This window comes from Crotalus tigris, unplaced genomic scaffold (assembly GCF_016545835.1).
Source record: "Crotalus tigris isolate CLP2741 ecotype Arizona unplaced genomic scaffold, ASM1654583v1 scf7180000024419.1143555, whole genome shotgun sequence".
Lineage (NCBI taxonomy): Eukaryota > Metazoa > Chordata > Lepidosauria > Squamata > Viperidae > Crotalus > Crotalus tigris.
The window spans coordinates 699189-713080 of NW_024100585.1; the positions used below are offsets into that span (position 1 = coordinate 699189).

General features: G+C 42.0%; 1 protein-coding gene across 3 annotated transcripts in view; it reads left to right on the forward strand.

The window, feature by feature from the left end:
• LOC120301983 (synuclein alpha interacting protein) overlaps positions 1 to 13892 on the forward strand; it is a 119696-nt gene that overhangs the window by 49657 nt on the left and 56147 nt on the right. For 2 of the 3 annotated variants that reach the window (XM_039329856.1, XM_039329859.1), the window contains exon 2: positions 11917 to 12019. In XM_039329856.1, coding sequence (XP_039185790.1) covers positions 11963 to 12019 — 57 coding nt within the window. In that variant the 5' untranslated portion in view covers positions 11917 to 11962. Of the gene's footprint in view, positions 1 to 11674; positions 11729 to 11916; positions 12020 to 13892 lie in introns of those variants that run through there. The other variant, XM_039329857.1, reaches the window with a different exon arrangement.

Sequence of the window (13892 nt, forward strand, 5' to 3'; positions counted from 1 at the left end):
TACTATATATTGTATTAAAGTACGCCATGAGAAAGTCACCACAATAATGAACTATGCATTACTTTGTAAATTAATTGTGCATGTATAAAAAGAAATTGCAAAGATTCAAACTCTCTCTGCCACATCTTCTGTGATATTGGCTCCCAGAGATCTGCTTTTCTCATCTCATCCACTTTCTGCAGCCTGGAGAATGGTATCCCCAAGGCTGCCCATTCCCTGGGGATATGATCAGTTTAAGCTATATTAATCAGTCTTACACGTTGCTGGTTTAAATTCTTCTTTTTCATTGGCTGTTCTTAGTCCATTTTATATTTGATAAGGTTGGTTTGGGGTTATTACTGTTATCATGCTTTGCATTTGCATTCAAATAAAATTTTTCTTACTGTCATTTTTCAGAATTTTAATACTGTACTATTTTGTTCATTATAAAATTCCCTGCAAAATTGCTTTTATATGTGTCCTATAAATAAACAAATGCATAGATAAGAAATAAACATTTTTTAAAAAAAAACTTTGCTTAACTATATGAGTTTGGTGGGAGAAGGTTTCTGAGGATTCAAGTACACTTTTGATTTTACCTGAAAGTGCCCTCAACTGAAGTGCCTTTTCTGAACAAAAAACATGTACTGTTATTACTGAAATGCAGCTTTGTTTATTCGGTTGATTCTTCTTCCACATCTTCACCTGATAGGGTTCATGATACTAATGCTATGAGATTAAAATTGCCTACATCTTTACTCATTTTCCTTGCATTATAATTAAGCAAAAATAAATGGAAATTAAAAACATGATTGAGATTTACATTGGTTCTTCTCTGTGTACCCATGATTGTTTAACTCTTTGAACATACCGCCTGTTGCCTAGCAGCTGGAATATGATGTCTAAACCAAAACCAGCATAAACTTTGATTCTGAGTGTCCAAAAACACTTTCTACATTACAGTGACTTTAAATTAATAGTATAATGTCCCAAATTTCTTTATGGAAATCTAAGCTGTTGAAAAATTATTTATGTAATTGATTCCTATCTGGTCTCTGGATGCAAGTCTTGTACATATACTGTAGACATATAACAGAAATGTTGTAACATGATGTGAAGAGAATGCTCATTTGCCTAATCCCTGCAATTGTTTCTCCTTTCAAAAAAAGGAACAACATTACAGAGATTATATACTCATTCTTTATTTTGATTCAATTCATCTGCAATCCTAAACTATGATTTAGTGTCATATATACCACCCTCACACTTCTCTTTACAAAAAGCCCACAAGGAAAAGATTAGAAGCTTAATGATGCTTTAGAGTTATGTCTGAATTCAGTCATCTGGGTTGCATTCATATGTCTATATCAGTCTCTTTTTTTGTCAATTTACTTTTGCCTTTACAGGCTCAGAAAAGTTGGTTTTATAGCTAGCTTAACTGATCTAATTAAATCTTAATTATACAGCCTGAAACAAAGGGCTTGCCAGCAAATTGAGTTCAAACCTATAGAGCCTAAACAGACTTGCCAATACTGAAAAGCTGCAAATGCTGAAATTCCATTTTCACTCATTTGATTTAAAACCAGAGAAATACAGCAGCATGTGGGAAGACTGTATAATAATCATAGTTTCTGCTCCTTCTGTTTCCAGACTGGAAAGGAGCTTAGATGAAAATGGGATAACAATATGCATATTAAGAGAAAAATGTCTTAGTTTCTAAGGTTGGTAAGGGCAAAAAAAAAAAATCCATCATGCTGGCAAAATAGAGATTTTAAGAGAAAATAGAACAATTAGGTAAAATCTTCTAAAGAAGATTGTTCTGTCTTTTTTATAAAAAATGGAAGACTGTTCAAATTAATAAAGGAGAATATTTGTATCTCAGAGTTGAACAGTCCTTGGTGCTCTCTGAGCTTGATTGTTTTCTTGCAGATGTTTTATTGCCCAAACTAGGTAACATCAGTGCTAGATTATCTATTCTGGTTAATGAAACATCTGCAAGAAAACAACCAAGCTCAGAGAGCACTAGGGACCCCTCACTGTTCAAACTAAATATTTACCAAATCACATGTCAAGCTTTTGCGTATATGAATCTTGTAGATGAAGAGAGATTCTTTAAAACAAAATCTTACACAATGCAGATAGTATATGTAATGTTAGATGTGAATGCTTCATTCAGTATGAAAGAGAGGTGACAAATCTTCACTTAGAACATAGGAAAAGCCATCCTGGATCAGGCCAAATACCCTTCTAATCCAGCCTTGTCATATGGAAACCATATAGAAGCTTTCAGGAAGTTCATAACAATGCCTCCTCCATTATTTCTCCCTAAGAGGAAGCATTCAAAATTAGCAAACAGTCACTGAGACCAGTTGCAACTGGTAGCCCACTCTTCACTGGATTTGGCCACTTCTAAATTCTAAAGTAGGAGTCATTATCATAATTACACAATGTAAATGTTTATTCATAGGGAAGTACTTCTTTGTACTAATCCTAAATCTCCCCATGTATAATTGAATAGATGGACCCAAGTTCTCACATGTGAGAGACAGATAAAAACATATATCCTACATGATTTTATACTTCTACGGTGTTTTCCCCGAAATAAGACCTGGTCTTATATTTATATTTCCTCCAAAATAGGCACCAGGCCTTATTTTCAGGGGATGTCTTATCTTAGGACTGCCACAGCCAGGCCTCCCATGCCCCAACACCTGTCGCACCACTGCCCAAGTTCTTCTGCATCCACTTGCAGCAGGAGGTTGTGAGGGTCGTCATGCTGATCGCAGCGCTGATGCTGCTCACATCTGGAGGTCACATGGTGCATCGCACTGATCATGCTGGTGTCGCCACTTGCAGCAGTTGCGCAATTGGCCCAACAAGCCTCACAGCCTCCTGCCGTGAGCAGTGTCAGCAGCAAAATCGGCACAAGTCATGCGGCCTGCTGTGAGCGGAGGCAGCGGTGCAATAGACACAACGAGCCATGTAGTCTCAGAAGAACTCAGCAGTGCGACAGGTGTTGTGGCGTGGGAGGATTGACTGCAGCAGACCTTAAGTAAGCAGGTGGGGCAGCTCCACCCCCACTCCCCACCCCGCCCTAGCTTGATTTTTACACGTAAGCCTCACGGGGGCTTATTTTGGGGATAGGGCTTATATTAGGTGCATATGTAAAAATCAAGCTAGGGCTTATTTTCAGGATAGGTCTTATTTTTGGGAAAACGCAGTTCCAAGATAAGCCCCAAATGCTCTGTATTTTTTCCACTGGGGGATAGCTTTAGCCTCTGAATCATTTTCCTTATCCTGTTCTGCAATTTTTTCAGCTCTTCTATCTCCTTTTCCAGATGTGGTGATTAGTACCCTGCACAGTATATATTCTTGCAACAATTTTAGGAGATTGCTATTTTGCACATTTCACTTCTTAAATAAAGAATTCACCTAGTTAATGATTTTTTAATTTAAAATGTTTACATACTTTCCCTTAAAACATTTTGAATTGCTTTATAATTTATTTTTCTAAATATTGCTATATTTAAATTGCTATATAACAATTGACAATATAAAATAAATAGAAATAAAAATTAAATTATTAAACAAATTCTCTACCATTGACCCAAGAGCCACACTTTCATTGAACTAACTGCCATGTTTCCATTTTTCCCAACCAGTTACTGTCATTTGAGATTCAGTTACTAAATATGTAAAGTTTTGTTGTGCCTACAAACTTTTTAACCAGGGAATTGTTAAGGCAAAGTTTTCAAGGTGACAGAATTCTTTCTCTTAAGCTTAAAGTGGACCTCTTCCCTAATAATGTTTTATGTCCTCATTAGCCGCATAGTATTGCTGAGAAGCCTTAACCTCAGAATTCTTTCCAACTAAGCAGCAATTATATAGAACACATGAGGGGCTTGTTTGTTTCATATTTATTTTATGTTCTATTTTATTATATAGTATTATTTTGTGAGCCACTAGGAGTCTTAACAGAATAACAGAACAGAAAACAGAATTGGAAGGGACCTTGGAAGTCTTCTAGTCCAACTTCCTGTTCAGGCCATAGGCCCTATACCATTCTGGACAAATGGCTATCCAATCTCTTCTTGAAAACCTCCAGTGATTGGGCACTCATAACTTCTGAAGGCAAGCCTTTCCACTGGTTTATTGTCAGGAAATTTCTCCTTAGTTCTAGGTTGCTTCTCTCCTTGATTAATTTCCATCCATTGCTTCTTGTCCTGCCTTCAGGTGCTTTGGAAAATAGGTGACCCCCTTTTCTTTGTAGTAGCCTCTTAGATATTGGAACACTGCTATCATGTCACTCCAGTCCTTCTTTTCATTAAATTAGACATGTCCCATTCCTGCAACCTTTCTCCATATGGTTTAGCCTCTTTGTTGTTCTTCTCTGTACTCTTTCTAGAGTCTCGACATCTTTTTTATTTCATGGTGACCAAAACTGGATGGAGCATTCCAAGTGTGGTCTTACCAAGGCATTATAAAGTGATAACACTTTATAACACTTTATAACACTAACACTTCACACTATCTTGATTCTACCCTTCTGTAAATGCAGCCTAAGATTGTGTTGGCTTTTTTTGGCAGCTGCAGCATACTGCTGGCTCATATTTAAGTGATTGCCCACTAGGAGTCCAAGATATTTGTATTAGGACTCTTATATTTGTATCGTGATATATTTTTTATAAATAAATACATAAAAGTGAGAATCTTGCAATCTACATTTTAAATAGCACTATTGGAATACATAGAGCCATGGAGATTAGAAAGAAAATGCCCAGGCATGACCTGTTCAGCAAAATTAACCATTTTTCACCTCTACTAACTTCATTGGAAAATATCGATGCTTAGTGGGAATTAAAATAAATAGAAATTAAAAGTGCTTAACTTTTGTTGAATTGTGGCTGTTGTAATCAAGAAAAGCATGTTAGAAAAGATTACAAGCTATTATTATTTAAGACTTTAAGTTTGAAGAACATCCACATTATATTCTACTTGGTATGCAAATACTGATCCTTCAATATATTGTTAATGTATAAAAATGACATCTAAGTTGCACTGGCTGCATTTCCCCTATGAAATTAATATTTATTTTCTCTCTGGGATCTGCTTATGTTCTTTGTGTTACTTGGTTTACTTTAAACTATGCATTTGTTTGGTCTGTAAAGCTCTTCAGTATTTATAAATCAAATATCATTTTCCCCAGACATTTTTCTCTGGGTTGGACTATAAAATGATATTGTGCATTCTGAATAGCCAGATTAATTTGTTGTCACAACCTATGAGTTACTTTAACATTAATTCCTTACAACTGATAATAAACAACATGGCTTTCAAAGACTACCAGCCTAGCAGTCTAATTTTATCTATTCATGAAATCTTGGACAGAACTCACAGTTGAGAAAGAACTATAAAAGCCATCAAGAATAATTCATGATCTGCAAGCTAGTCAGCAAGAGGCAACTCACAATACTACTGGGACCTGAGAATAAAATTTCTGGATGCTGTTATGTCCCGAGCCTTGCAAACGGCTCGGGCGTTTGCAGGCAGTCCCGGGCAGGTGCAAGGCTGCCCGGGACCAGACAGGCTGTCGCCAGCGCCGTGCGCATGCGCGGGTGCTGGCGCGGGAAAAGTAACACATTTACCTGGGAGTTGCCTATATAAGAGGCTGCGAGCGTTTGGGAAGCTCAAGGAAAGCCATCTACTTGTAAGCTGAATGCAGAATAAAGAAAACTGAGAACTCCAACTGCTTCTCGTGTCTGCTTTGCGCCAAGGACTCAACACTGGCGACGAAGGTGGGATTGCCTTACACCGCCTGGAAAGGAAGAAGTGTAAGCTTACCCAAGTGAGTCCTGAGCGGCGGAACGGCGTCGACTCGGCAGCTACCCGCCAATCCAGTGCGCATTCGGGGGTAGGCTGGCTGATAGACCCGTCTCCTGAAGATGGCGAAAATCGGAAGGCTTTCGGATTCGACGTCTCACATCCAGAGCGGTGGGAGTCATACGTAGCCAGGGTGGAGAACTACTTCAAGGCAAACCAAGTGAGGGAAGAGAGCTTGAAGGCTGCCACCCTGCTTTGTGTTTGCGGTCAAGACGCCTTCGACATCGCAGAAAACCTTGCAGCACCTGTTCCAGTAGAGTCTGTCAGCTACGCAGATCTGAAGAAGCTATTGAAGGAGCACTTCCACCCCAAGATGTCCGTCATCGCATGGCGCCACACCTTCGAGCAGAGGGATCAACGGCCCGGTGAGTCGGCCAAAGAATTCATCGCCGCATTACGGAAGGCCGCCAAGGACAGCGAGTTCAAAGACCTCGAAGAACGACTGAGGGACCGATTCGTGTGCGGGTTAAGGCATCGAGATCTACAACAGAGACTTTTCGCTAAAGAAGAATTGTCCTACCAAGATGCCTTAAGGGAAGTCACCGCAGAAGAAGCAGCAGGCGACGCTGTCAAGAACATGCGGCCGATCAGAAACAGTCCAGAGGTTGCATCCGTGCATCAGGAAGACGTCCAAAGAAACTCCAAGGAGGATCCGGACGAGGAAGTCGACCGTCTCCACCCCACGAAGGAAGAAAATCAGAAGGGAAGCTCTTCAGCTCTGCTCAAGTGCATCGGCTGTGGAGGTCGCCACAGGAGAACCGACTGCAAGTTCCGCTCCGCTACCTGCCGGGCATGCGGCAAACAAGGACACATTGCAGCTGTGTGTCTGGGCCGACAAAAGGTACAACCTCAGGAAGAACTGCGCCTGAAAGGTACCAGATTCCCCAGCCAGAATAGGGTAGGGTTTTGCGCTTCGCGAAGAAGCATCCTTAGGACAGGCACACACAAGCCCATTAAGAAAAAGCTGTCACTCAAGGTGAAGCTACAAGGGGTTCCATTGTCTATGGAACTGGACACAGGGTCTGCCCTTTCAATCATCTCCTTGCATACATTTAGGAAGATTTGTTCCGGTAGTGGAACTCAAGGCCAAGTTAAGGCCTTCTGACATTGTGTTAACAGATTTTCAAAATTCAAGAGTGTGTGTTAAGGGGGAGGCCACCCTTAACGTGCAATACAAGAGTTTTGAAGGTCCACTAGACGTATTAGTAGTAGGGGGTGAACGAACGAGTCTCATAGGACTCGATTGGTTTGAGGCCCTGGGGATACACGTCACAGGACTCAACAGCTTACAAACACTCGACCTACAGGAAGTCTGCAAAGAATTTGCAGATGTTTTCAGCCCCCAGCTGGGCACATTCAAAGGACCCCCTGTGTCCTTAAAGCTAGACCCCACTGTCACTCCCATTAGAATTACAGCAAGAAGGGTCCCTTTTGCTTTAAAGAGTAAAATTGACACTGAGTTAGACAAACTGATTCAACAGGGAATCCTAGAACCTGTTGATTCAGTCCTTGGGAGACCCCCATTGTCACGCCTCTAAAGGCAAATGGGGACATTCGCATTTGTGCTGACTACAAATGCACTCTGAATAAGGCATTGCAGCAACATGCCTATCCTGTTCCTGTGGTCAGTCATATTCTGGCCTCCCTCAAGGGGGGGCGCGTTTTTGCAAAGCTTGACCTAGCTCAAGCGTATCAACAGCTGCCTGTTGATGATGATGCTGCTATAGCTCAGACTATTGTGACCCACAGGGGAGCCTTTAAGGTAAAAAGGCTGCAGTTTGGAGTGAATGTCGCTCCTGGGATTTTCCAAAGCGTAATGGAAAACACACTGCGGGGCATACCGGGGGTTTGCCCCTACTTTGATGTCTTAATTGCAGGAGACTCCACACACATTCTAGCTGAAAGGCTAAGGGCTGTTCTGTTAAGCTTCAGGAAAACAGGCCTCAAGCTCAAAAAAGACAAATGCAAAATTGGGGTGCCTTCTACTGAATTTCTGGGATTCAAAATTGATGCTGCTGGAATTCACCCTGCTGAATCCAAACTAACTGCCATTTTAGAAGCACCTAGGCCAAAGTCCAAGGCCGAACTTCAGGCCTTCCTGGGTCTCCTGAATTTCTACAATTCTTTTCTTCCACATAAAGCTAGTGTAGCTGAGCCTCTTCACAGGCTACTAGACAAGCAAGCAGTGTGGCGGTGGTCACAGACGCATGAGGCCTGCTTTAACGAAGTCAAGGCCTTGCTCACTTCTAACAGTGTACTTGCACATTTCAACGAGTCTCTTCCTGTGTGCATCGCGTGTGATGCGTCCCCTTACGGGGTTGGGGCTGTCCTGAGCCACCTCAGGTCTGATGGAACTCAGGTTCCTGTTGCATATTATTCAAGAACATTGTCTTCTGCCGAGCGCAACTACGCTCAGATAGACAGGGAGGCTCTGGCTGTTGTTGCGGGAATTAAAAAATTCCATGATTTTCTATATGGCAGGCAGTTCACGGTCTTCACTGACCATAAGCCTCTGCTGGGACTGTTTACCACACGTAAGCAGACTCCCCAAATCATTTCCCCTAGAATGCTTAGGTGGTCTATTTTTTTGTCTGCATATGATTTTTCTTTACTCCACAAGCCTGGGAAAGATATGGGCCATGCTGATGGCCTCAGTAGACTGCCTCTGCCAACAGTGGAAGCTGACCCTGCGCCAGCTGTCAACATTCTATCAATCCAAGCCTTGCCCGAGCTCCCTCTTAGTGCCAGGGATGTTGCCGCTGAAACAGGTACAGATCACACACTTTCACGTGTCCGTTCCTGGGTTTTGTCTGGTTGGCCTGAGACTGCCCTAGTCCTGAGTTTCAGAGTTTCTGGTCCAAAAGGAACGAGCTGTCCCTTTCTCAGGGTTGTTTGCTTTGGGGAAACAGAGTTGTCATTCCCACCTCAATGAGGACTAGGGTCTTGGAATCCCTCCACGAGGGTCATCCTGGCATTGTTCGTATGAAGGCTCTTGCACGCAGCCACTTATGGTGGCCTGGTTTAGATAAAAATATTGAGGCTAAGGTGCATGCATGCCACCTGTGCCAACGATCTCGCCCAGAGATGCCCCAAGCTCCCGTGCACAGATGGGAGGAAACACAGTCCCCATGGTCTAGGGTGCACATTGACTACGCTGGGCCCTTTCAGGGCCAGTTCTTCTTGGTCCTTGTTGACAGCCACTCGAAATGGCTTGAGGTTGTACCTGTCTCATCCACCATCACTGCAAAGACTATTCAGGTACTGAGGGGGATTTTTGCTGCACACGGGCTGCCAGATGTCATTGTGTCCGACAACGGCCCTCAATTCACTTCCTCCGAATTCCAAGCTTTTTTACAGTCTAACATGATTCGTCATGCCACGTCTGCGCCTTTCCACCCGTCCACCAACGGTATGGCTGAACGCATGGTGCGCATCACAAAGGACGCCTTGAAAAGACTCACCTACGGGGACTGGCATCACAGGTTGGCTGACTTTCTCCTTTCTTATCGCACCACACCGTCCACTTCTACAGGGAGAAGTCCAGCTGAACTTCGTTGGGGGCGTCAACTTACTACTAAACTTGACCGGTTGCATCCGGACAGATTGCCTTCATCTACCTCACATCCTAGGGCACCTAGACAACTACTTGAGGGTGCCCCGGTCTGGACTCGCAATTACGGGCCTGGTCATACATGGGTCCCCGCTTCTGTCTCCAGGGTCACGGGTCCTCTATCCTACGAGGTAGCTCTGGACAACGGTCGTGTCCTGCGCAGGCACATCGACCAATTCCGCCCTAGGCGGCATCTTCCAGCTGAGACTCCTGGGTCTTTTCCAGGGGGGAGGGGGACCCTTTGGAGCAAAGGGAAGGGCACGAGCTGCTGCCCATCTCCATTGATGGAGCCACAAACGGCCCATTCCAGGGTTCCGCGAGAGCTCCGAACAAGAATTCTATGAGCCTACCCAACTACCAGGCATCCACGCCTACTCCAGCCAGGGAGTCACCCCAGGGGCATACTCACTTTCCACACATATCACACAGCACTCCAGTCACGGAGGATACCCGGGGGCATCCCAACAAATCATTCCCCGCAAGAGAGCTGGCACACAATCCCCAAGGTTGGCCTGACCTTACCCCAAATCCTACAGGGGGTCAAACATACAGGGAGGTGGTCGAGGAACCAAGTCCCGACTACAACACCTCTAGCCCAAATCAGGGAATAACTGAGTTTTGGGAAAGTACAGGAACCCACACAAGCCCGGACACAGAACGGGGTTCAGGGAATGGACAGCCTCCTGACAGGTCTTGGACGGACCTAGGAGGTTCAACAGAGACGCCCAGCAGTGGCTATCACTTCAGGGGGCCCGAGGGTCTACAGCTAGGCAGGTCAACCAGGTCACAAAGTGACAGAAGCCCTGGCCTGACGAGCCCGGTGGGCGAGCAAGCAGGCCAGGCATCAGGGCACAGCCCTTGGAAGGCACCAAGACAAAATAAGGAGAACAGGCTCACATCTCCCTCCAGTCAGGGAACTCCTGCTAATAAACCAGAGCTGAGAAGGTCACAGAGAGCAAAGAAATCTCCTAAGTACCTAGAGGATTATATAACATTGCTGGCAAGGCAAAAGCCAGCAAACAGTGGAAGCACTGGGGAGCGGAACGCTGTATAGAACAAATGATTATATGTTGGTAGTAGTTTCAGCCCGGGGGAAAGGGGTGTTATGTCCCGAGCCTTGCAAACGGCTCGGGCGTTTGCAGGCAGTCCCGGGCAGGTGCAAGGCTGCCCGGGACCAGACAGGCTGTCGCCAGCGCCGTGCGCATGCGCGGGTGCTGGCGCGGGAAAAGTAACACATTTACCTGGGAGTTGCCTATATAAGAGGCTGCGAGCATTTGGGAAGCTCAAGGAAAGCCATCTACTTGTAAGCTGAACGCAGAATAAAGAAAACTGAGAACTCCAACTGCTTCTCGTGTCTGCTTTGCGCCAAGGACTCAACAGATGCTTTCCACATTTAACATAGAGCAACTTTCAGATAGCACCATTTACTGAATGAACAAATGAATACATACACTCATGCACGTTCTTGGTAGTTTTGTTTATAAAATCTTAGCACCCCCTGCAGCTAGTAAAAGTCCTACTTTAGCCATGACTCCCCACTCAATATAGTGTTTCTACCGGAAATAAGGCATATAAAATACATAGCATAACCTGCTTAATCCTTAGCTGATTCATTACTCTAAGCTTTTCTAGAATGCTCCATAGTCCTCAAAGGTGCTTTTTTCTTCAAAAGGCAACCTGGATTGTTTCTTTCTTGAGGAAGAAGAAAAAAATGTTTTGCTTCTCATCCAAGAAGCCTCATCAGTTCTAAACTTATGAAGCTTCTTGGATGAACAGTTGAACATGAACATGAGCAGTTCATAAACCAATGAAGTTTCTTGGGTGAGAAGCAAAATATTTTCTTCTTCTTCCTGAAGGAAAAAACAATCCAGTTGCCTTTTGAAGAAAAAAATAACTATGACCTGGATGATTGAGAATCTCCACAGACTTTCGCTCAATATTCCTGTTCCTAAAATTTGAAAGGATCTTCCTAAATCTACACTGAAACTCAGCTGTTTCAAATAATAAAATGATTTATTGATATTAAATAATAAAATTTAGAGATCTCACTAAAAATGGAAGTTACAAAACTAAAACCACTATTTCCACTTAGTCTTGAGATGATTTTATTTTTCTAATAGTTAATAAATATAATTAAGTTCATATCTCCAATCTCTAATTTATCTGAGATATGTTTTCTTTTAAAAAGGGAGATGGCTGAAACTCTAAGGAGCTCTTCTACAGCTGGTGCTGGTAACTACAATTCCCCAGGGATACTCTGTACGTAGACCATCTTTATGCAGAATTTTCAAAATATAGATAAGCCTCTACTGAAAATTTATTGAGAATATTTACCAAGCATCATGATAAGTGTACAGTTTTTTGCAAACTGAGCAATGAAGATATCAACTATCATGTCTACTTTTAAGTGCATTGTTTTAATTTTATCTTTTTCTCTTTTGAAACAGAACTTCAGTATTCAGCTAATCCAATGAAAATGTGCATAGCAGAATAATGGAAGCTCCTGAGTACCTAGATTTGGATGAAATAGACTTTAGTGATGATATTTCTGTAAGTATGTCATTTTTCTGTTTATTTCTGTGCAATTGTTGTTCCTTTAAATACAGGCCTAAATGATGCAACTATTTCATCAAATAATAACAGATATAGTGTTGGAAAAGGTGCAGTATCTTTAACAGCTTGATCTTTCAATTACAAAATAAGCTGTTACTCTACTTAGAGTTCATTTAAACCTTTATGTCCAATGCATTTTTCAGTGCAGGAATCCAAACTGAAGTATCAGTAAACAACTGTCAGGTTGCTGCTTGAAGCTTTCATTGACAGAAGTCCACACCTCTTATGGAAATATGGTGGCATGGATATATATTTATATTTCATGTTTTTTTAATTAAAACATTTTAAATCTTGCAGCTTATTCCACATTTTCAGGAGATGAGACTTGCATCAAGACAGCTGTCCATGTAACAGTAATATCCCTCATTGTTCCAATGTAAGAAGAGTAACTCACAACCCTCCCTATGTTAGCAGACAGTAATTCTTAGAGATCATGTGCGACTGATGGAATTGAGGTTGAGCAATTTCTACAAACTCACAGGTTAATGCTATTAAATTTAGATGGTTTAATATGTGCTATGACACTTATTCTTCAGCTCTTCAAAATCAGCCAGAACTTTGCTGGAAGAGCTAACACTACAACTACTAAGAACTGTGCTGCAGTTCAACAAGTATTACTCATGAGCCATATAATCAAGAAGACATTTAGCAGAAGAAAGAAACATTTTGAACTACCTGCTGCTTCTTAATTATTAATTCATAGATCAGATGGAGTTATTATGTACAGAAGCCCGTTGAGCCTGCCAACTGACTCTGAGGGTTCTGAGGCAACTGTCTAATGTATGATCAGCTCTTTGCTTCTCCTAATCGATCAAAATTATTCTTCTTCATTCTGTGCTGATTCATTATATCAGTACAGAATATAAGTGACAAGTCACAACTGAAGCCATGATCTATGACATGCCAAGATTCTGTAACTCTCTTATCTATGCTATAGTTTAGTTAAGGCAAAAGGAGATTCAGCTGTAGTATCAATATGCTGGACCATACATGTTCCAAAACTCAGAATCCAATACTTAATTATCTACTTCAAATATGATTAAAACTTTCAATGAGCCTAGATAGTGTTTTATTGATTCACTTGAGTAAAGTTTAGAGTTATTATCTTAGTTTATTTATTTATGAGACTTATATACCGCTTTAAGTGCAAGCACTCTCTAAGCGGTGTACACCAGTAAGCAATGTATATATATATATTTACATTGCCCCCAACAATCTGGGTCCTCATTTTACCTACCTCAGAAGGATGGAAGGCTGAGTCAACCTTGAGCCGGTGAGATTTGAACCGCTGACCTGCTGGACACAGTCAGCTAAAGTGGCCTGCAGTACTGCAGTCTAATTGCTGCGCCACCTTGGTTCAGAGTACAGGCAAATTCTGAGAAGGCACCAGCCAATAAACAGATTAAAATATGAAGGAATCCAAGCACTCTTCAAAAACTGCCAATTCCAAGGAACACTTTTATTAGCAATAATTATAAGTGGCATATTGTGCCCTGGTGGTGAAACTGCCTAAGTTACTATATCTGGCTAATCACTGTTGGGAAAGGGAATAAACTGGATAGGACAGTTATGCGACAATCCTGTTGGAGGGTTTTTTATAACTGTAATTTCAAGATGTGGAAATATAGAGCTGTATCTTGAATAAACAACATATATATATATTCTGTGGTTTCATTTCCTTATTCCAACCCCATCCAGGAACATCCAAAGTTTGTAATTCTGAGAACTCAGTGTTTCACTTTAATAGGAATTAAGAATCCATTTAGCCTGTAGTACATTTAGCAAATCTAAATTCAGTAATCAATTTCTT